Source organism: Ilyonectria robusta (genome assembly GCF_021365365.1).
Source record: "Ilyonectria robusta strain PMI_751 chromosome Unknown BGZ61scaffold_6, whole genome shotgun sequence".
NCBI lineage: Eukaryota > Fungi > Ascomycota > Sordariomycetes > Hypocreales > Nectriaceae > Ilyonectria > Ilyonectria robusta.
This window is the reverse complement of record NW_025764440.1, coordinates 764,729-786,641: the sequence shown is the minus strand read 5'-3', so window position 1 is coordinate 786,641 and position 21,913 is coordinate 764,729. Positions and strand designations below refer to the sequence as shown.

At 53.8% G+C, this 21,913-nt stretch overlaps 10 protein-coding genes and 1 non-coding gene across 11 annotated transcripts; 7 read left to right on the top strand and 4 right to left on the bottom strand.

The window, feature by feature from the left end:
• Positions 1-707: 707 nt before the first annotated feature.
• On the bottom strand, positions 708-837 carry BGZ61DRAFT_t87. The gene has a single exon. It is a non-coding gene; the product is annotated as a tRNA-Ser (tRNA).
• Positions 838-976: 139 nt separating this feature from the next.
• Positions 977-3,289, bottom strand: BGZ61DRAFT_447579 (amino acid permease/ SLC12A domain-containing protein). Its single transcript, XM_046245368.1, has 3 exons — positions 1,555-3,289; positions 1,376-1,487; positions 977-1,319 (listed from the first exon to the last, which is right to left on the bottom strand). Exons 1-3 carry the CDS (start codon positions 2,879-2,881, stop codon positions 1,205-1,207), a joined length of 1,554 nt encoding a protein of 517 aa, XP_046106723.1. The 5' UTR covers positions 2,882-3,289; the 3' UTR covers positions 977-1,204.
• Positions 3,290-4,004: 715 nt separating this feature from the next.
• Positions 4,005-7,013, top strand: BGZ61DRAFT_447577 (uncharacterized protein). The gene has a single exon (XM_046245367.1). It carries the CDS (start codon positions 4,041-4,043, stop codon positions 6,912-6,914), a length of 2,874 nt encoding a protein of 957 aa, XP_046106722.1. The 5' UTR covers positions 4,005-4,040; the 3' UTR covers positions 6,915-7,013.
• An 18-nt stretch (positions 7,014-7,031) lies between these two features.
• BGZ61DRAFT_196037 (uncharacterized protein) lies at positions 7,032-8,301 on the bottom strand. The gene has a single exon (XM_046237860.1). It carries the CDS (start codon positions 7,978-7,980, stop codon positions 7,150-7,152), a length of 831 nt encoding a protein of 276 aa, XP_046106721.1. The 5' UTR covers positions 7,981-8,301; the 3' UTR covers positions 7,032-7,149.
• Positions 8,302-10,142: 1,841 nt separating this feature from the next.
• On the top strand, positions 10,143-10,495 carry BGZ61DRAFT_346904 (uncharacterized protein; the record flags this gene model as incomplete). Its single annotated transcript, XM_046239926.1, has 2 exons — positions 10,143-10,295; positions 10,403-10,495. The coding sequence occupies 2 exons, from the start codon at positions 10,143-10,145 to the stop codon at positions 10,493-10,495; spliced, it is 246 nt and encodes an 81-aa protein (XP_046106720.1).
• Positions 10,496-10,856: 361 nt separating this feature from the next.
• On the bottom strand, positions 10,857-13,099 carry BGZ61DRAFT_516067 (Metallo-dependent phosphatase-like protein). Its single transcript, XM_046252279.1, has 2 exons — positions 12,810-13,099; positions 10,857-12,751 (listed from the first exon to the last, which is right to left on the bottom strand). Exons 1-2 carry the CDS (start codon positions 12,977-12,979, stop codon positions 11,116-11,118), a joined length of 1,806 nt encoding a protein of 601 aa, XP_046106719.1. The 5' UTR covers positions 12,980-13,099; the 3' UTR covers positions 10,857-11,115.
• Positions 13,100-14,180: 1,081 nt separating this feature from the next.
• Positions 14,181-15,213, top strand: BGZ61DRAFT_196008 (uncharacterized protein). Its single transcript, XM_046237859.1, has 2 exons — positions 14,181-15,018; positions 15,178-15,213. The coding sequence occupies exon 1, from the start codon at positions 14,377-14,379 to the stop codon at positions 14,926-14,928; it is 552 nt and encodes a 183-aa protein (XP_046106718.1). The 5' UTR covers positions 14,181-14,376; the 3' UTR covers positions 14,929-15,018; positions 15,178-15,213.
• Positions 14,973-15,483, top strand: BGZ61DRAFT_530376 (uncharacterized protein; the record flags this gene model as incomplete). Its single annotated transcript, XM_046253554.1, has 3 exons — positions 14,973-15,018; positions 15,178-15,330; positions 15,392-15,483. 3 exons carry the CDS (start codon positions 14,973-14,975, stop codon positions 15,481-15,483), a joined length of 291 nt encoding a protein of 96 aa, XP_046106717.1.
• A 2,028-nt stretch (positions 15,484-17,511) lies between these two features.
• Positions 17,512-18,708, top strand: BGZ61DRAFT_492331 (uncharacterized protein; the record flags this gene model as incomplete). The annotated part of the gene is made up of 1 exon (XM_046250540.1): positions 17,512-18,708. The coding sequence occupies one exon, from the start codon at positions 17,512-17,514 to the stop codon at positions 18,706-18,708; it is 1,197 nt and encodes a 398-aa protein (XP_046106716.1).
• Positions 18,709-19,281: 573 nt separating this feature from the next.
• On the top strand, positions 19,282-20,076 carry BGZ61DRAFT_447570 (uncharacterized protein). The gene has a single exon (XM_046245366.1). The coding sequence runs from the start codon at positions 19,459-19,461 to the stop codon at positions 19,768-19,770; it is 312 nt and encodes a 103-aa protein (XP_046106715.1). The 5' UTR covers positions 19,282-19,458; the 3' UTR covers positions 19,771-20,076.
• Positions 20,077-20,399: 323 nt separating this feature from the next.
• BGZ61DRAFT_530373 (uncharacterized protein) lies at positions 20,400-21,698 on the top strand (the record flags this gene model as incomplete). The annotated part of the gene is made up of 3 exons (XM_046253553.1): positions 20,400-20,423; positions 20,500-20,595; positions 20,649-21,698. The coding sequence occupies 3 exons, from the start codon at positions 20,400-20,402 to the stop codon at positions 21,696-21,698; spliced, it is 1,170 nt and encodes a 389-aa protein (XP_046106714.1).
• Between the last annotated feature and the right edge of the window lie 215 nt (positions 21,699-21,913).

The window sequence follows — 21,913 nt, the reverse complement described above, 5'->3', positions numbered from 1 at the left end:
CCCTCAAGATCTTAAAGTTGACTCCTCAAAACTTGGCGCAAGCTCCTGGTCGGCGATTTAATCGTCCTTCTTTTTTTTATCTCATAGGAAGACGTATCGAAATGTATCAAGATGAGAGCGGGAACTAGGGATCAGACATCACACGTACTATTAAACGGGACCTTCTTGGGGGCAGCCAAATCGTCTGAACACCCTCTTCTCGACAAGGTAGAGAAGAGTGGTTTCACTATTGCTAGATGATGACTATTGGTATGTCCACATGCCTGCCAGGTATCAAGTGCCGATGACGATGTTGATGACTGAGGTTGTTTGCACTTGGCACGAGACATGTTGCCGCGAGGGGAGATCCTATGACACCCTGCATGCGGCTAAGTACACGACTTGACAAGGTATTGTCGCCTTGGTTAGGAGCCAAAAAACTGCCGATGGTTGCTCACATTGTAGCATTTAAAATGAAACATGTCTCGGCAGGGTATAAGCATGACATGTTTCTTGAATTTGGAAGGTCAAGCGCCTGGAGGACATTCCATCCAGTCTCAGGATAGATAAGTCAAGGTGGTTGCGAAGATTATTAATAAATGCAGCCACCTAGATCTGCACCACAATCTGCTAGGTCGGTCCACGCATTCAAAAAGAACAGCGTGAAGAATATCAAGGTATGAAAAAGGCAAAAAGAAAACCCTGAGTGAAGGGGTCTAGGAGTTATTCGACAGAGACAGGATTCGAACCTGCGATCCCTAGGGAATCAGATATCTAGGCTCATTTACTGGCAAATCCGGAGATCCTGTTTCAAAGAGCGCTTCAAGTCTGACGCCTTAACCACTCGGCCACTCTGTCACTGATTGGCGGATGGTATCCGTTGGTGAATTGTGGGGAGATTTTATGATTTATCAAGCCCAAGCTAAAAACAGTGGAACCAGTGTGCCTTTCGATCAATCATTTTCCACTGTCGCCATAAGACATGCACTCATGAAGCTCAATTAATTAGTGATCGATTATCGCAAACGTCGCCTTAGCCGTAAGCAGCAAGTTTATATACATGAATACGACTCATTCTAGTCTATTTAGAAGTTATTCAGCTTCGCATCGTCCCAGTTCTTTCGCATTTCCAAACGTCCCAGATCAAATCGACCAAGTGAGTCGCCACGCTTGTCTACCTCGGATGCGGGTTCCAGTCAGAAGTCTAAAGATCAGATGATGGGTCTTATTCGTGGCATTTATCAAAAGCATCACGGAGAGGGATTTCCGTTAACGAGACGATTTTCGTCTTCTTCGCAAACTTCCATGCAAGATATGCTATGATCACAATAGGGATATCCCTACGAAAAAATTAGCCTCGAACAACGAACAGCATGCGCATGAAGTGAGAACGTACAGATATGATGAGACAAAGCCAACAGCACTCCAGTTGCCTTTGGTGAAGACGGCAAATCCACCTGTCAGGAGGATGGTAATAGACATGACCAACGCCGCGTATGAAGAATAGACTGGAAGGTGATCAGATTAGCCTTGAGTTTCTTCCAAGATTCTCTCGCCGAAGTATCATCAACTTACTTGTCCAGGAATTATGCCACGGAAGTTGTGAGACAGGGATATTCTGTGCCTGCATAGCGCGTCTCAATCGGATGTGATTGAACAAGATAGCGGACCACGAAACCAAGACACCCGCGGCAGTCAGGTCCACGAACCACCAAAACACAGTCATAGCGCCGTTGGAAAGACTCATAAAACTGAGGAACATGAAGGCGGTAAAAAAGAGCACACACACCCATGGGGTGCCCCATGAGGTCGTCTTCAAAAAGATGCGCGGAGCCTGGCGCTTGAGGGCGAGGCCGTACAAGACGCGGGTTCCTGCCATTAAGCTCTGGTTCGAAGCCGACCAAGCAGAAGTAATGACGACTGCATTGACAACAGATGGAATGGCAGGTAGTCCAGCAGCAGAAGCAGCAATCACAAAGGGACTCTGCGCGGCTGATCCATATGCGTCGTCCAGGCGCGTGTCGTTGCTGGCGACGAGCATGCCCACCACCAAGATGGCGAGCATATAGAAGATGATGATTCGGATAAAGACATTTCTGCAGGCTATCGGGATGGCTCTGCGAGGGTTTTTGGTCTCGGCAGCTGCCATTGCGATAGACTCAACGCCAGCGAACGAAAACACAGCGCTTGTCATGACACTCCAGTAGCCGAGGAAGTGACCTAATGGCCCGGTGGTGATGTACTCGACGAAAGGACCGGGATTCTTCCAGTGCCTGAAGCCGATTCGGGGGGTGCCTGGAACACCACCCAAGTCGATCACCAGGCCGAGAATGATGAGGAATACGACGAGGAGGATCTTGAGCACAGCGAAGAAGTACTCGACCTCGCCAAAGACGCGAACAAAGGCAAGCCCAACAACGACGGTGAGGATGATAAATGTGATGATGAAAACGGAGGGGTTGACGTCGGTCCAGAACTCGAATAGAACGCAGATGGCAGTGATTTCCGACGGAATGGACAAGACATTGCCGTACACGAGGTTCCAGCCGATGGCAAAACCCCACGCAGGATCGACGAGAAACTCGGCGTGCCTCACAAAGGCTCCAGTAACGGGCAACAGCGCAGCAACCTCACCGAGGGCAAACTGCACTGCGCACACGACCAACCCAACGGTTGCATAGCCAAGCAAGGCGCCAAGAGGACCACCGCTTTGGATCGCGCTGCCAAGTCCCAGGAACAGGCCAGTACCGATCGCTCCCGCGATGCCAAGCATGGACAGATGGCGCTCTGCAAGCCCGCGCTTGAGGTCGCGCTGCTCGGCGGCTGTCACGAGATCACCGTCCGCATCCCGATCTGACAACACCGAGTCCTGGTCGACGGTGGGGCTAAGTGGTGGTCCCATATCCGAGGCTTTTCGATGTTGACAATCGACAGAAGCTAAGAGAGGTGACTCCTCATCTTCAGGATCATGGCTCTTGCTGCTCTTAAGACAATGGCATCGGGGGCAATCTGCCGAATCCGTCGCTAATAGGTTCCTAGACTGGAAAAATGTGCTTAGCACCTACTCATTAAGGAGGATTGCGTTATCGGAATGGGGTCACTGGACGGAGCAGCCTAAACCTTATGAAATCTGGATCCAGAATGCGGATCCATCTTAATTGCCACCCTTTGCCTACTTTGGGGTGATGGCCGCGTTATGTGAGCCCTGGTATCCTCTTATTCTAGCGTCCTCGAGTGATACGAGGCGCCCCGTTCTAGCACGAAGGAGAGGAGGAGAAGCAAGGGCCGCGCGGCTAATGATCAAGTCAAGGAGAGATGCATCTCCTGGAAACTCATATCACGGAAAGTGGGACAAGAATATATACCCGGAGTATTTGTGCTTCCGGCTGATAAGACCCATGAATGTAGTGTCTCAGATAAAAGCAAGTTTCAATTCACTTAAGAGTCCCTAGTTATCATGACTTCGGGGAAAATCTTCCAGCCTGGTCTAATTGAAGCTGGATCGGACGACAAGAAAGATCCATGCTACGCCAGACGAACCCCGCAGACAATATCTAAGATTGGTTCGTCAAGACAGGTAGGGTGGAATAATACGATAAACCTAAACGAAGGATAGAAAGGAGAATTCCAATGAGGTGATGTCCAAATCTATTTCTTTTATTAATTGATCTGTTTATTTCCCCCCCGTACTTGACTGTTGACGTGATCATGGGCCTGTCCTTGCTATGTCGTGATATGACACCATAGCACATTACAATGCGCGGAGAGTAAGCACGGCACAACAAGTGTTACGGTCAAATCTTTCATGTAATGAACAATCCAAAAAACCAAGAGCAGGCTATAGGATACAGAGAACACATAATTGTTCCCATTCATGTTAATACTATCCCTAAGTAGTTATCTTGGCACTTGATTGAGTGGTCGTTGCTTAATGACCTACCCTGGAGCCCCGCGATGACTAAGCGTCGCGCATCGTAACAGGTCGCCATAATGATGCATCAGCTTGAAGCTCTCCCAAGCTCTGTCAAGTGTGAAGCCGCAGCAACGCCCTCCACTCGACAATGCGGTTCTCACTACAACCGCTCCTCCTCCTAGGACTATCGTCGCTAGGAGTGGCCGTATTCCAGGACGAAGTCGGCAACATCGATTTCCACCACGCGCTCGTCGGCGTCCCCCAAGTCGAAACCTCTTTCTTCCATCGACCGCGAAAGGCCGACAAGGCCAGCCTCCTCTACACCCTCAGCGATGTCGGCGTAATTGGCGCTGTGAATCCTAGCAATGGAGCCGTTGTGTGGCGCCAGCAGGTCGCTGATGACCTCACTAATGGCGGTGGCTTCTTGCGCGCCGCCGATGGCGAGCACTGGGTTGCTTCTGCATACGGGTCGCGCGTGCAGGCGTGGGATGCGCTGACGGGCCGGAACCTCTGGCAGGCCGAGTTCCAGGGCGAGGTGAAGGATTTGGAGATCCTGGAGTTGACCGAGAAAACGAGCAAGGACGTCCTGGTCCTGTTCGACGAAGACGGAACAACGGTTCTGCGACGCATACATGGTACACTGGGTCACGTCGTGTGGGAGTTCCGGGAGACCGCAAAGAACACTCCTCTGCAGGTGTCAACCGACATCGCCAAGGTCTACGTGATTAGCCTTCATGGCTCGCCCGCTTCATACAGCATCAAGGTTACGGCTCTCGACATTGCGGCGGGAACCCGCCTCGATGATCTGTCCATTGGCACCAAGGGCGATGTCCATGGTCCCAAGGACGTCATGTTTGTTGGCGGCAACTCTGCGGCACCCATCCTGGCGTGGACCGACAGCACCCTCACCAAGCTCAAGGTCAACGTTCTGGGCACCAAGGCGACGCAGGAGATCAAGCTCCCCGCCGAGGCTGTCTCCGTTACTATCCATGCGCCCCACCTCACTCAGTCGCAGCCTCACTTCCTCGTCCATACCAGGACGAAGAATGGCAACAAAGCCGAGGTTTATCATACCAACCTGAAGAACAACCAGATCTCCCAGGCCTACGAACTACCTCACCTTTCAGGCCTCGGCGCTATCTCGACCAGCTCCGATGGTGCCAACGTCTACTTTACCCGAATTACCGCGGACGAGGTTATCATCGTTTCTTCCGAGTCACATGCCGTTCTTGCTCGCTGGCCCTTTAAGCCGGTTGGTGATGTTGAGCCGATCCATGCTGTCGCGGAAGCCATCAAGAAGCCCACCGGCGAGGGCTTTGCCGTCAGGGCCGCTGTTGTGACCAAGGCCGATGACTGGATTCTCGTCCGTAACGGCGAGGTGGATTGGATCCGCCCCGAAGGATTGACTGCCGCGGTTGCGGCCGTCTGGGCAGATATTCCCGTGAGCGAAACCCTCGCCAAGGTCCTGGAACAGGAGGCGCACACCAGCCCCCTGGCCGCCTACATTCACCGTGTCAACCGCCACATCAATGATCTCCAGTACCTGCCCGATTACCTGGCATCGATCCCTGAGAGCTTTATGAGCAGTCTCTTTGGCGGCGCAACCCCGAGCAAGAAGGAGGGTTTGCAACGTGATACCTTTGGCTTCAACAAGCTTATTGTGCTCGTGACCCGACGTGGCCGCATGTACGGCCTGAGCACTGCCAACAACGGCGAGGTGGTTTGGTCTAAGACCGTCCTCCCCCAGGCCGCTGGCGAGACCCTCGATGTGAAGGGAATCTATGCCAAGGACGAGGGTGTCGTCACTCTTCGCGGCGCCAAGGGCGAGTACGTTGCCATCAAGAGCGAGAGCGGAGAGATTGTCGAAGTTATGCCCCCTGGCTCGTTGTCCCCGGTCTCAAGCACCGCTTTGGTCGATAGCCCCTCTGGCAAGTGGCTTCTTCCCCTGGGAGCCAACGGCCAAGCCGGCGATATACCCGCGGGCTGGACTCCTGAGCAGACCGTTGTCGTTCGTGGCGAGGGGGAGATTATCCGAGGACTCAAGTTCACCAACGAGGGCGACAAGGCCGTCGAGCAGGAGATCTGGCAGCTGCAACTCTTCCCCGGCCAGAAGATTGTCGAGATTGCGAAGGCCGCGTCCCATGACCCCATCGCCTCGATCGGTCGTGTTCTGGGGGATCGCCGTGTCAACTACAAGTACCTGAACGCCAACACCATTGTGGTGGCTGCGGTCAACGAGGCCGACTCTACCCTGATGGTCCAGCTGGTCGACACCGTCTCTGGCCAGGTTTTGGTGTCCCAGTCTTATGCTGGCGTCGACCCCACCAAGGCAATTTCTTGTGCCGTGGCGGAGAACTGGTATGCCTGCTCCTTCTTCGGGCAACATGACTTGAACGACGGCTCCAAGAGGACGATCAAGGGCTACCAAGTTGTTGTGTCTGAGCTCTATGAGTCGGAGACGCCAGATGACCGTGGTCCTCTTGGGGATGCAGCGAACTTCTCTTCGTTAAACCCCGTGGACACCCCCACCGGCCCCCCCCTCCCCTGGGTTGTTCAGCAGGCCTATGTCATTTCCCAACCCCTCAACACCTTGGCCGTGACACAAACGCGCCAGGGCATCGCCAATCGCCAGCTCTTGGCTTACTTGCCCGAGTCCTACTCTATTGTCGGTGTGCCGCGGCAGATTCTGGAACCGCGACGACCCGTCGGCCGAGACTCGACACCCGCCGAGAAGGAGGCTGAGGGTCTCATCAAGTATACGCCCGCCATCGAGGTCGACCCCCGTACGGTTGTGTCTCACCAGCGAAGCATTGTAGGAGTCAAGGGCATTGTGGCGGCACCGGCCATCGTAGAGAGCACCAGCTTGGTGTTGGCCTACGGAGTCGATGTGTTTGCCACGAGGGTCGCGCCCAGCGGCGTGTTTGACATTCTTGGACAGGGCTTCAACAAGTTGACGCTCGTGTTGACGGTGGTGGCGTTGTTTTGGGGCGTGATGTTCTTGTCGCCTATGGTACGTTTTTGACCCCTCCTTGCCATCTTCGTTCGATTCTCGGCTCTATGTGCGCCACGCAGCTATACTAACACTATGTTCTAATTTAGGTGCGGAGAAAGCAAATCAACAGGATATGGGAGGCACCGATGTAGAGAAAGCGAGGATTGGTGGCATGACATGAGACATGTGGGACATATGGATAGCCTAATAGAGCTGACCGCCGCTGTGAGGGATCCCCGGGCCAATGGGGGGATCGGGTCGGCATTCAAGCTGTAAATGGAGATGGCGGTTTTCTTTTTTCTTGCACTTGGTTGTTCCGATGTTCCAGTGAGCTGATGATCGCTTTGACTGGGAGAGCGCCGTGTCTGCAAGTGACATTCGGCGTGGGACCTAAGCTGACTGGCGTAGGGCTGGCAGGGTTGTTCCGAGCTTGCCCAAACTTCGCCTGGTAAGTCGCCAGGATTGCATTGTATTGATGTTTATCTTGTCCCGCTGTCATCGTCTGTTGGGGTGCGGCCACGTCCGAATCCCTCGTATAGAATGAGGGATTGCCGATTACCGTCCCGGCGGGGGACAGACATACATGACTAGCTTCCTCATCGGCGTCGAACTCTCTCTGATGTTGAGCGAAGCGGACGATTGGGTCGCCTTGTTGGGCTCTCAGCCTTCGCCTTCGCCGCCCACCGGCGGAGCTTGGCGGGCTCAAGTACGGCTGTATTGTGGGGTTTGAAGCAGCAGCGTCGAAAGTATTCAGAGGGTTTAAGTTAGGTTCATCTATTCTGGGAAGGGAGCTAGACGAAGGGATGGTCACACAGGCAGAACTGGTGGACAGACGTGGGCATTGGAAGCGTCTTATTGGAGGGTGACGTTGCGGCTGTGCAGCGTGAGGCTGGAATAATGCCCGACAGAGACACATGGCGCTATGTACCTTTGTATAGTGGTATTCGTCGACGGGCAACATGCGATGGGCCGTGTCAACTTGCTTTTGCTTCGTCTTGGTTCGGGCTGCTAGTCCTGAGCCTCTTCTGCTTACCCGAGTCTCGGCCGTGTCCTGGACGTAGCGTGGATCCTTCGAAAAGCCATGGGCCAGTGGCATGAGCTGAACATTTGTTGCTTGCCGGGATAGCCTTGATACGAGAATGCCATTCTATAAGGCGCAAACGACGATGGGAGCCCCCGCATCGCAGGGAGTGAGTATACGGGCCTCGGCGGGATCATGTTGTCAATGTCAGTCAGTTCCGGCATCTGGACTTCCTAGTTGAAGCTGCAGCGGTCGGATCGGTCGGGGTGTGGTTAGAGTTGCTCTCTCTGTGGCCCTCGGTCCATCCATCCATTCACAGTCGGCGATCTCCCGGAAGGGGAGGAGGAGATGACGACGCTCTGTCTGCCAACTATGCGACGAACCGGCGATGGATGGATCGACGGAGTGAGGCAGCGCGGCGGATTCCTCGGGGCTGAGAGTCTTACTCAGACTAATCGGCAATGAGCAGCGAAAGGATCGACCATCAAGACCAAGAGCTATTCTGCAAAACATGTCGAATCAGCAACGCCCAACGCACCTCGTCCTACCCTTTGCAAAGGTGCTCCGCCCCCAGGGCTGGAGTGTGAACCGCCCGATGACGGTTGAACGTAGCCCGTACCATCCGTCTCTGACCTTGAGCTGCATACCAACAAGCCTCCAATCAGATCACCACAGCTTGTATTAGACAAAACGCCATGTGGGAAACCAAACCCGCCCATCAACACTTTGACGTTCGCTTCCTCGTCTCTCGCTTGCCATGCCAGCCCCAACTGCGCACCTGATATCCTGTGATACGCAAAGCTGACCCCGGGCCCTCGGCCTCAGGCTCCGCAACACGAGGCCGTCTGCAGCTTGCAACTCGTAGGCGAATAAGCGGGCAGTCTTGCTGGAATGTCAGAAGGGCGAGGGAGCTGATGGTGGTGTCGTATCGTATTGGCGTTTTGCGGGGTACTAGCGGCATCTACCGACTTATTGCACTTTGGACCTAGCTTGGCCTTTTGAGTGCCGACTCTGTGGGTGGTGTGGGGATTATTTTTAGCATACGTCAAGTTCCTCCGATGGGAGATGGGAGGACTGGCGATGGGCCAGGAATGGTGTCTGAGACCCTCCCTAACCGCATCGAAGAGGGATTTGCTTTGCCTGAGGGACTCGACGGGCCTCAACATACGAGCGTGCGTCGTCTGGTGATGCTCACTTTTGCTTCTTGGCTTGGCAGCCCAATGGGGAATCCTCTGCCTTTCGCCGACGTCCCGTCCATGCAGCTCCCGAAAGTAAGACTGCGCGCGAGGCCCCGGAGCGGCTGAGACTGGAGTCGTACAGAACACACCTAGAAGTGCGGCTTAGCAGGTGACGGGCTCATTCTGGGAGCGGTCTGGAGAGACACGACAGACGGTGGTGTTGTTCAAAGCGTGAGAGGAACGTTACGTCGTAGGGCTAGACTTGCTGAGATGGGGAAGAGGTGCTGCTCCGTGTCGAGATTCAATAGCTACCATGGTAGTGTCGATCCGTCTTACCTTAACCATTGGACTACTGTGCTCTCGTAAGAGCCGTATAGAAGGTTTACAGAGCGCGAATACGGGGTCTGAGAGAAGTGTAAGTGAGGGGAGGCATCAAGTATGACATTGACGGCTCACATCAGACTAACCGAGGAAGTTGCCGCATCCAAGTAAGCATCGTATCCAACTCTCCTCTTCTCCTCCTCACGCCCGGTCCGCCAGCCCTCTGCCGCCCCCCGTCCCGGTCGCCGATCACCCGCTCCCCATGACCAGCGCCGTCGTATCCAGCGGCCGGATCGTCGTCTTTGGCAACCACCAGAACGCTCCCTGCGATGCCGGGTGCGGCTGTACGAGCAGGGTGGGACGGCCGAGGGCGAAGCGGCCAGCCAGATCGTGCTGTGGCTTGCAGTGACGCCTACGGGCGTATTGGAGGTGTTGCTCTTGCGAGACATCCGCTAGGATAGACTGCGCCGAGTTCCGAGGAGGGAGGAGGCTTGGGCAGTGCACTTTGACTTGGTGACTTGGGCTCGTGTAGGTGAGATGGTCCTCTGCATTCAAGCTACTCAACCATTGCCCTCATAGACGAAATCAGGTATATAAGGAGCTGGATTCCCCGTCTCAGTCTCGAATCCTCTCTCTTCATCACTCAAGCAACCGACTCAAGCAAACTACCAAAGCCTCTCGCTCAACATCTCCTCCCTCAAGCAAACCACTTCCCAATCTTCGACAACAACCTTCAACATGCAGTACTCTGCCCTTCTCGTCGCCGTCATGGCCACCTTCGCTGCCGCTGCTCCCAAGGCTGCCCCCGGCGGCTACGGATGCACGCCCGCAACCTACGCCTGCGACGGCAAGTACGCCTGGAAGGTCTGCAACACCCAGGGCCAGTGGGTCGTAAGTCTCTCCCCAAACCTAACCACTCCCATCTCTCTTCTCTTCTCCTCAATGGAGAATAGGAGCCTCCGATCCATGACAATACATGTCTAACATCATACTCACAGTTCGCTGGTGACTGCCCTCCCGACACCATCTGCAAGTTCTACCCCCCCAGCAAGAGCCCCTACTGCGTTCCCCCCGGCTTCAAGTTCCCCTAAGCGACATAACCACCGCCGCGGGGCCGACAATTCGCGCGAGAAACGAGAACCGTTGGGTTTTGCGGCTTCTTTCATCTCAGGGCATGCGCGAACCTTTTTGCACTTCTTCATCGCTCGTTCACCATGAGATTTAATCCTCACTTTTTTCAACGAATACACGGGCCGGGATGTGGATGTACTGAAGCGGTTGATACTGGAGGATGAATACGGGCTTCTTGAGTTTTTTTTTGGTACATTTGCTTTTCATGCTCGCATGAGTTACGATCCTTTTACATTTGCCTACACTCAGATAAACATTGGATGCGGGGTCCAAGGTTATTAGATAGGTAGCATTAGCAGACTGCAATCTACCACAATGCCCCCAAAGCTTACATGATCGCCACCGTGATGGCCCTTCTCTATGTATCTGATGGCTGACAGCAGATGAGGGAAGTAAGCAACAGCACGTGAGTGGAAGAGGACATGGTAATCAAATACGATTTCAAGTTCGTCTATCGAACTATGTCCATGTCCAGTCTATCTGTGGAATAATATGTCCAGACCAAGTCCCAATGCAATAGCACCATGCAAACTCAACGCCAAATGCATCAAGCCGAAGAAATAATAACTAATCAGCAGTCTCAGCAGTTGCCCTTCCAGTTGTTGCCGATCCACTCAGCCATCTTGTATGTAAAAGTCCCCTCCATGTACTCCTCAACGTCATCCTTGCTGTAGTCAGCACCGGAAAACTTGAGGGCTGGGATGATCCAAGGCTCGATAAAATCGAGGAATACAAAGTCCACAGTCTCCGGCTCGCCATCCTCGGGGAAGCCAATCTTCCCTTGGATACAGTTAGGCTGGTTGTAAAAATTTATGGTTTCGTGAACAGTATCGTCACCGTCGTCACCAATATCATCCTTAGTTGTGTACCCCGCAATAAGACTAGGCTCCTTCTTGAGATCACGAAGCTCCAACCAGGGCTCCTCGGTTTCCTCAGTCTCGTCGGCATCAGCAACTGGTATAGGGAACCTCTGCTGCGGGATGGTTAGGATCCGGGTGTCAAGACTATCTTCCTCAAAGATCCTGCCAGCGCTGTTGAGTAGGTCGATGACCTTAGAGGCTGCTTTGTAGGGAACATTTGGGATGTAGCGGAATTTGCTCATGAAGGGGCTCACGCTATACGTGGTATCACGAGTAAAAGGACCTTTGAAGATGTCGAAGCGAATACCACCAGTGTTGGTGATGGCTAGTCTGGCCTTGTCTTTGCGGTCCTTGCGAGTGATAATGTCGGGGAACACCTCGTCTGTGATCCATGTATAGATGCTGTCCTCGCTAGGGTATTTGGCACGGCTCATCCACAGTGTCTTGGGAGCACACCCAAACTGATAGTCGAGATCAAGTGCCTTGCGGGCACGTGTAATTGTCTCGGAAACCCTCTTGCCTTGTTTGGTGGGAAACGTGGTCTCGTTGAGCCCAGTGTGGTAGTGTAGGCCGAACAGATTCGTGTCAATGTACCGGCGCGAGAATGAGGCCGATGTGGTTGCCTCAACCGCGTCCGGGATCTTCTTGATGCCGTCGACCGACACCCACCCGATGGTCTCAAAGTAACGACCACTGGCAATGGCAAACGCATTGGAGTCAAACTTGCGGGCATCGCGAACGTGGGCATGACCACCGAAGAAGGCAATGGGGATGTGCCAATTCTGCTGTCGGATAGCAGTGAAGATGGTCTTGAACTCTTCCATTCGCAGACCGACATGGCCAACGACGACAAAGATATCGGGTTTCTCCCGGATGGCCTCCTGAAACCAATCCTCCTTGATAGTCTCAGCTACAGGCTGGACGATGGTGTTGTTGGCGTTGCCAGTAAAGTCAAAGAGAAAGCCAAATGCAACAATCTCGATGCCTTGGTTCTTGGTCTTAAACTTGCGGTATCGCTGGGCCTGGGGTACGCGGTCGCCTGTCTCAGGGTCGATGTAGTCGAGATTTGAAGCGATATAATTTTCCTTGAAATTGGGAACGGTAGTGTTGTGCTCGCAGTCGGCGGAGTAGGCTTTGTAGAGCTCGTGGTTGCCGGTGCAGAGGAGGTCGACTTCGGCCTCGGCATAAATTCCATACTGGAACAGGCCCTTGGGTTCGGAGGCGTCGTAGAGCCCATTTCCCTCTACGCGGTCACCGCTATCGATGACGAGGAGATCGATACCCTTGTCGTCGGCTTGCTTTCGCATGTGTTGGGTGAAGGAGATGTAGTCACCCCAGTCCGCCGAGTATTGGGGTCTGTAGCTAATTAGCCTCGGAACAGCGACCTGAATGTCTTGCCTGAGGGGATTTATACTCTTGAAGATGTCCGCCAAGCCAGCCATGGGTGTCAGTCGTATGGATGAAGTTGAGCTGACCCCAGTTGAGGTCTCTCATGGGAGCGGCCACAGGTTTGGCGGCATTGGGCTGGGAAGCTCGGACGAGGGAGGCGAGGGCCGCGCCCGTAATCGAATTTCGGAAAATCATGGTGAGGACAGCAATGGAAAAGACTCCAATGAGTCAAGTTTCCACCAGCGGCGACAATGGAAGACGGCCGTCGCGTTGGCGCTGAGTTGGTAGGATGGGAGTGATAAGAGTCAAGTTGGGGAGGCCGGCGGCTGGGGAGCGAGGTGCCATGACGTGAGGGGACCCTGATAGCCCGTATCTGGGGCCTGGGATTGGCTGGGTAGCTCCGGAATGTGAGTTTACATAAGCTCGCCGCTGGGACGCAGGGACCATCCGCTACTGCTACAGCGGCCATTAGCGGGCATCAGCGAGAGCTCGTGGGCATCAGTGGGGTCGGATCTGTTCCGGGGACTGGGTACACTGGCGGTCAGTGCTGAGACTCAGCCCTCATGATCATGGGTCATGGGACGCTGGCGTTTCACGAATGACTTGCAACGACAGACATGGGCACGAGGTGTGAGGTCTAGATATGAGGCTCATGGGGAATGTATCTAAGTAATGAAGTTGGTTTTAAAGATGTGATTAACTGCAACCTGAATACGGGTGTCAAGCTAGGAGGTAACCATGACCGCTCAACGTGAGACCACCCCATACGGCAACGCCCTATTAGACTCTGAATAGGAACGAGAGACAGCGTGGAGGTTCTGTGATACTGTAAGACAACATAGGAACTAAACCAACGTGAATCTAGGCTCTTTGCGACATCTTAACACGTTTTTTCTTGCTGGGATTGTCGAGAACATTACGTAGCAATCATTTCCCCTCATCCGCCAATGTGGTTGCCTGGCATCACGTTACGAGGTGACTATCCCCAAAACTGCAAAATAGACTCAGCGTCTTCACTAGTAAGCATAAATACACCCGATCAACCCGAAGATTGCGACGCCTCGACTGTTGCGATGATGACGACGGTGACGTGGGCTGGCGGTTGACTGAATATTGACCGCTTCGGCTGCTCAACATCATCTCCGAGTCCGAGGAAGACGACGACGACGCCTGCGATGACGAGGATGAATGCGACAACATGGCTTGCCTGAAGATGGAAGCCTAGATCTAGGGTATCGGAAGCGAAAAAGGAATATTGTTTTTGTTGGGGACGAACATGGTCCGCCGTATCTTGGGTGACGAGAAGGAGACGAGAGGGAGCCGAGAGGGAGCCGAGAGGGAGACGAAGATTCAAGCTCCAGCCTCTGAGTTCCAGATGCCAGATCCAACGTTCCCCGGGTTGTCGAACCCGAAGAAACCGACCAACGGCCGAAAAGCCAGCCCTACAGAACGACGACTCCTCGTCCCAAACGCGACGCAAGGCATACGCACTGCTTGCAAGGCACAACCAATGTTCGCCCTCATCGGGCATCCATCGTATCTCGTACCCTCCGCCCATTGGCCGCAGCACCATCTTCGAAAACCTCTACGTTATGTGGCCTCGTGCTCGCCTTGCCTGTTTGGGGGATGATGCTGCGAGGCCTGTTCCCAGCCAGCGACCCTTGCACAACGCTGCATCCTCAGCCGTCGGCGCCGCGCTGATTGGACCGTTTCCACGTACCAGCGTGTCCTTAGATCGCTCTCGCACCGGTACGAAATACGACGAGGGTTTGCTGCCCCACTCCGGCCGCCAGCGATGCTTATTCCCCGGGCGGGTTGGGATGATTGCGTCGTTGCGGCTCACCCCCGGGCCCGAGGCGCGGATGTGCGACAAGGTGTATATAAGTCATCGTGGCGAGTCTCTGCTGGATCTTGGATTCTTGGATATCCTCTCATCCTCACTCTGTTGTGCACAATCCAGTTTCTGTTGCAAATCTGAATTAGTGCAAGCCATCTGCACTAGCAAGTCAAGAGGTTGTCAGCAATCGGAGGGTTCTGGTCCGGCTCCGTGTCCGACTCCGTTCTCGTGGACAACTTCACCCATCTTTCTTGTTCGGCCCTCGACGCCACAGCGCATTTGCAAAGACTCTCGGGTCGAGCATTAATGACTCGGAACACGACCGCAACCCCAAACGGAGGAAGTGACAAGATGCCAGCCATCGCCACTCCCAAGGTCTTGCCGGCTACGAAACCGGGTATGTTACCGAGTACTCAATCCCCCATATACATTGGACTTCGCAATCACTCCGGTACTTGGCCATTGTTATGAGGATCAATGTCACTAGTAATACTATTAAAACAGCAGAATTATAAGCCATATCTGGGCATGGAATGCTAACTGCAACCCTTCATAGGCCAGTCATCAAGCACCTCGACCTTTAACGTCAAGTCTGAACAAGATTGCCACGACCTCTTCTCGCGCGAGGTCTCAGCCCTACCGGAGCGTGAAGTGTCCACCGGCAGCCATGAATCGTCACCCTCCGAAAGCCGAGTGAATTTTCTTCCTCGTGAGTGTTTTGCACTGGTGTGTCCCACACTGTTTAGAACCGATAGCTGACTGGAGCAAAGGCGAATCGTCAAAGACCGACGGAACGACAACAAACGTCTGGATAGCAAGGACGGTGAAATCCGCCATGGCTGATATCCTCACCGGACCATGACCATAGTTGCCAGTTTGAAGTATGCGCCAAGATACACTGCTGGATGCGTTGGAGTAAGCAAACTGGCTTCGGCTGTGCGATGCTAAAATGCCTCCGATGCGTCCAGGATAATACGGTGCAACTCCATGGCACACAGATAGATGTGGCTACATCGTCATGTGCCATGACCCCTCCCCTCTGGCGCCGATAACACCTGGCTCTTTCGGTAGGGTCAAGGAAAATCCGGCTGTGGCGTTTGCATGCTTGTGGGCGTATGAATTTGGGATTGGTTCCCAGTTGTGACTGCACGCATCCCTGATTTGGTGCAGATCGGGGTGCGCTTGGGGTTACTGCGCGGCTGTTTGAGTCGCACAGGTAACCTAACGCAGTTGCAAGGGACGTAATGTGTTAGACAGACATAGAGTAAGGCGTACCAAGGCCTGTGAACTTTCATTCATGGGGGATCGGGATCGATGGGAATGCCATCTGGGATCGATGGGGAAGAAATCCTCAACTCAACTAAAGGGCCTTTATATCGGGCACGTCAACCTATTAATACGAGTTTAATAATTAACGAGTCTCACTCTGCGCTACCCTGCCACGCCGCACACCACCTTACTGTTTCGTCCCCACGCTGTGGCGGCATCTGGACCCATGTGACACCAGATGGAGGTGACAGGCTGACGGGCAGCAATTGATTCTCGGCGCGCCGCAGCCGCCACGCAGCCGCAACCCAGTCGCACCCACCCGCGCCGGGCCGTATCCACTGGGTTCTTGGTCGTATTCGAGCGTCTTTTTCGGTTCTAGATGCCTTTTTAGGGATGTTTGCCCGGGGCATGTTGGAGCTCCAATTTCCCCGAGTCAATCGCCGTTGACACGTAATAATCACCCGTCTGGAGGGAGTGTAGGCCGCGTGGGAAGCCCCCCACTGTCTGCTTCTCGGTCAGCACTGTAATCACACCCACAGCGCAAGCTGGGAGGGGGAGCTTGGGCCCGCCATCACCACTGGACCCCGCTGTGAAGAACGGCGCCGAGCCACTAAAAGCGCCTGAGGCCGTGCCGTTCCACTGGCCGCTGGACCGTCTTGCCCCTCTGGGGATAGCTGTGGTTTTTGGCTCCCGGCAGAGCGTCCAGAGTGGGCGAGCCCCCACCCAATAATCAGGCTAGATCTGTCGACTTTGCATTTTTCGGTGGACCGGGCTGGAAACGGACCTCGAAAAAAAGAAGGAAATTCTTATGATCAGAGTCGGGCTGCAGACGGCGCAAAACAATAAGACTCGATCCATCCACCTGTTTCTCGCGTCTCCATCTCTTCTTCCCCAACCCCGACCGATCGCCGTTTTACTGCTCTCTCGAGTCTAGCCGTAGCCGTCGATCCCTCGAGTCTCGACACTCTGTCTCTGCCAACACGTGGGCGCCCGCGCATTATCAACTCAACTCAACCCCGCGCCGCTCTCGCCACTTCACTCCCTCTCCTCCCTCAACTTCACCAGCTTCCCGTCGCTCCAGCCCATGTCGACTTGCTCCAACTCGACCCTCTTCCTCACATACTACGCCCGGGCACATCGTTACATGTGCCCCCTCAGCCAATAAGCTATCCAGCGAGCGACTTTGAGTCTTTGCGCTTGCTGCAAACTTCCTTGGGAACGTTTACAAAGACTTCACCGAATTTGACAACATTGTTCATCGGTTGAATTAAATACATTCTGCATACTTTGCGAATAACCTACACGAGATATACATACTCTTGTCTACACTTGCGATAGGATCTTTCAAGGTACGCTCTTACTGTTGCGCTGGTTGCTTGTGTAACCTGGCGCAACCCGCGCCGCCTTGCTTCTATTACCGCATTGCTTCCATCGCCACCCGACACAATCGCAAGAAATCAGACAGGACAATGCTAACATGGAACCGCCGTACAGACCCGCCAGTTGTATGAACGAGCATACGAGCTTGCTCAGCCCTCCCTCGACCAGCACGACTACGCCGTCAAGCTCGTCGCGAAACCACCCATCCTACGGCACCCAATTGTCTATCGGCAACGCCACCATGTCCGCTGACGACACCAAGGGCTTCGAGTCGCCCACGGCCAATGCGGTTCCCGCCAACCACGGCGACGCCCTTCATGACGAAAACGCCGCCGTCGGGCAGGGTCTGCACATCCTCGAGACCAAGTCGGTGCACTGGTACAGCTACTTTTCCACGGCCGACTTCTGGATTATCCTCGCCATTGGCCAGATCCTCGCCCTGTGCATTACCGCTACCAACACCTTCACCACTTTCCTCGCCAATGCGGGTACCAACATCCCCGCCTTCCAGACCGTCTTCAACTACATCCTGATGTTCCTCATCTACACGCCCGTGTTCCTCTACCGTGATGGACCGGGCGAGTGGTGGCGCATCGCCAAGAAGGACGGCTGGAAGTACTTCATCATGTCATTCCTGGATGTCGAGGGCAACTACTTCACTGTCTTGGCCTACCGCTACACCAACATCCTGTCCGCGCAGCTGATCAACTTCTGGTCTATCATCTGTGTCGTCATCATCTCCTTCTGCCTCCTCAAGGTCCGCTACAAGCTCTTCCAGGTCATCGGCATCCTCGTCTGCTGCGGTGGCATGGGTATCTTGCTTGCGTCTGACCACATCACTGGCTCCAACGGCGGCCCTGGAATCAACCTGGTCAAGGGCGACCTGTTCGCCTTGCTCGGTGCCACTCTGTACGGCACCTCCAACGTCTTCGAGGAGTGGCTCGTCTCCCGCGCGCGCGTTTACCACGTTCTGTCCTTCATGGGCATGTTTGGCATGATCATCAACGGTATCCAGGCTGCCATCTTTGATCGCCAGTCTTTCCGTGACGCCACCTGGAACGGCGACGTCATCGGCTGGATCGTCGGCTACACCCTTTGCCTGAACGTGTTCTACTTCCTGGCTCCCTACATCCTTCGCATGGGCAGCGCTGCCTTCTTCGACATTTCGCTGTTGACGGCCAACTTCTGGGGTGTCATCATCGGAATCCGGGTCTTCGGATACACCATCCACTACCTCTACCCCATCGCTTTCGTTCTTATCATCATCGGTCTCATCACCTACTTCCTTGCAGGCAGCATGCTCGGCGACTCCAAGAAGCCCTGGCTCGGTGATAACCAGGAGGACGGCGTTGCTGGTTACGGAACTGCCAAGCTCAAGGCCCTCAACGCTGCTCGTGCTGCCCAGCTCGAGGCTGAGAACGGCACTGTTGCCGCTTGAGGTACTGAATAAGCACCTTACGCCGCGAGGGGGGAATGAGAATGTTGGTCAATGAGGACAGGAGCCGGGAGAGTCGAATTGACGTGGGAGACTACGGAAACTTGCTTTTCTGGTTATTGTCTGTCTCTTTTTGGATAGAGGTGCTGAGATCCAGGGTGCAAGAGTCCTGGAAGAGTGGGTTTTTAGTGACCTTGGTTGAGATAGACAACATCCATTCCACTAATACATAATTATGCTAATATTCATGTGGTACATCGTATGGTACACAGTACTTTTTGGTCTTACCATGTCACAATCATTTCATTGTGATCACTACTTGATGTCACTTGTTGTTTACCTGGGCCTCCATTCCTAGACCCATGCCGTGGCTAGGCATAATATCTCAATAAATTGGCCAAGTCTAGCGCAAAACCAGGCCACCAGCTTCTTGAGTTTATTGGATAGAAGTTCAATCGGCCCCAGGTCAAGCCTAATCAAGCTACAATATCTCACAAAAGTGTAGCGCTAGACTTAGCCAATTTATTGAGACTTTCTGGTAATGGTGGCGGTGGCAGTGCTCATTCCGGCCTGCCCTCGTGTGCTTTTGCGCCAGCCTCCAGTATATATTCTGGTGTTCGAACTCGCTGTGGTCCACTGCTCTTTCCTCTGATCGTGTCGAACAGCTGACTAGAGCCTGTCTTCAAACTACTTCTTACTCGATTCATCATCCTTCTGTCTCAACATAATTAAATCGCCGTATCCCAGCTCATCATGGCTTCCACCGACACCACCAAGAAGGCATCGACCCCCTCTTCCACCTCTTCCACCTCTTCCGCCTCCGCCGCTTCTACCGCTTCTGCCGCTTCTGTCGCCTCTACGGCTGATTCTACCTCTGATGAACCATGGACGCAGCCCAGCAGAGACCCGCTGAACCAAACAGAAAAGCAATATCTCAAAGACAACTTTGGCGATGAATACCACTTCCTCCGCGATCACGGCCTGAGAATCTGGAAGGACGATGACCGAGAAGACGGCCGCGTTGTGCTGAGGATGTACATGGAGGGAAAGCAGATTTACGGCTGAGGTGCGTACGGATTCTCTTAAATCGGAGCTCCGTCTGGATTGACATGATGGCCAGTTTCATCGGCTTGCTTCCCCTATCGAATGGCTGGGAATTGTGCTAGTTGGCTCCGTGCCATATTGGACATCAAGGTGTCGGAAAGGCGGAATCCGTTGGGGCTATTGCATTGTACGGCTTTGACGGACGACTTGAAGGGCGCCCACCTCCCGCACTGTCTGATGTGCGATCGATCAACTAGGAAAGCAGTAGACGCCTGTGGGAGCTCGCTCTCCAAATTCAGTAGGAGGAATGAAATTTAATTAAGCACGCTTCGGTGTACTTTGAGTGACAGCCATTGAAAAAGAATAAGAACTAAATTGTAGTGTCCTACCCAAGTAATGTAAATTGAGGGCCTTGGGGCACTGCTGGAAGACAAAAATGCACTGTGCTACACTGTAATGTGGTCCCCCCAACTAATGTTTACTTGTCTTTGGTGCCGAACTCACAGCTCTCTCTCTCTACATAATCACGCCCTGGCGTAAGCATCGAATTCCTCATCTTCTTCCATCTTCTTCCACCCTATCCCATCCCATCTCATCATGTCGCTCGGCCAGGAGACGGACGCAGCGATTCTCCCCTGCCCAGCCTGGGCATGGAGCAACAATTCCACCGCCCAGTGAGTCTTCCCACTCTCCCACTGCGTTTGCCGCCATTAGTCAATTGCGGATCGTGGCTGATCGCGCTACTTCCAGTGTCGCCAAGGATCGCAGTTGGTTGGAGACGACTATGTTCCCTTCGAGTCCTTCGCTACCGGCCTGATCGATACCGGCAAGATGAAAGTCGTCGGAGTTGGTTCCGTTACTCTCCCAGTCAAGACATCTCCAGATAAAATCGGGAAAAGTCCCATGGAAAGCTGGTCCTCAAGAATGTCTTGCATATCCCAAGCAGCGTCTGCAATATCATTGGGAGCCCTATCTTGGACGACTACAACCTCGATACAAAGACTTCGGAAGCATCGATGGGCACTATCATGGACCTTGACGGTAAAGCCATGGCGTACTTCAAACCCGCTCGCCAATCTCAACGATTTGAGGTAAGGCTCAGCGGACCCCCTATCGGCCCACGACTTGGCCCTTCGCCCTTCGATCCCTCCGGTCATTACTTCATCCATGCACGATGGCCCGAGAGTGAAAAGGCCCGCTTCGACGCGTTCCAGAGGGCCCCGCCATCTGTGCGCTCGAATGACGTTGAAATGAAAGACAGTCCGGGAGATCACCTTGCAGCCAGCCTTTTTGATGAGAAAGAGCTCACTTGGATCGAGTCAAACTGGGGAGATCCTCACAACTTCATGATGAGTTACGGACTTAGGTTTTACAAGGATGAGGATTGCCTAGAAGCTAAACGTCTCGTGCAGGCTTTGATGCATGCTGACGACGATGACGAAGATGACGACGAGTCCGACCCGGAAGCGGGCTTTGCAGACCACCTCTTTGACGAGACAGAGCTCGATTGGATCCGGTCGAACTATGGGACGTCGACCAAGTTCATGACCAGCCATGGCCTCAAGTTGCACCGGGAACGGGACTGCGAGGAAGCTATAAGTCTGGTGCGTGTTTCGATGCATGGCGACGAGTCCGAAGAGGAACTGGACTTTGCAGACCATATCTTTGTGGGGAAAGAGCTCGATTGGGTTCGGTCGAATTGGAGAACCTCGACCAACTTCATGTTCAGTCACGGACTCAAGTTCCACAAGAGTGACGACCGTGAAGAGGCTCGAGCCATTGTCCGTACCTCTATGAGGGAAGACGATGACATCTATGAAGCTGCCATGACGGTGCTCCGCTCCCGAATGGCGAATAAGACTGTTCCACGCCGGGACCTCGCCGAAGCCCAGGACATCATCCGAACTTATATGATTACCAAGAATGCCTCTGGCAGCGGCCAGAAATGAGTCTAGCTATGGTACAGGCGTGCTAGACAACATCTTCTCCGACGCCGAGCTCCGCTATAGCGACAAGAATTTGCCCAGCCCGGCGCTCTTCATGAGTAGACTTGGGCTTAGTTACGACAACAAGGAGCATTGTGACGTGTCCACGGCCATTTGCCGAGGGTAAATGGCGGGCGCTGCGAGTGGAAACATGGATTGGCCTGGTTGATAATGGATGC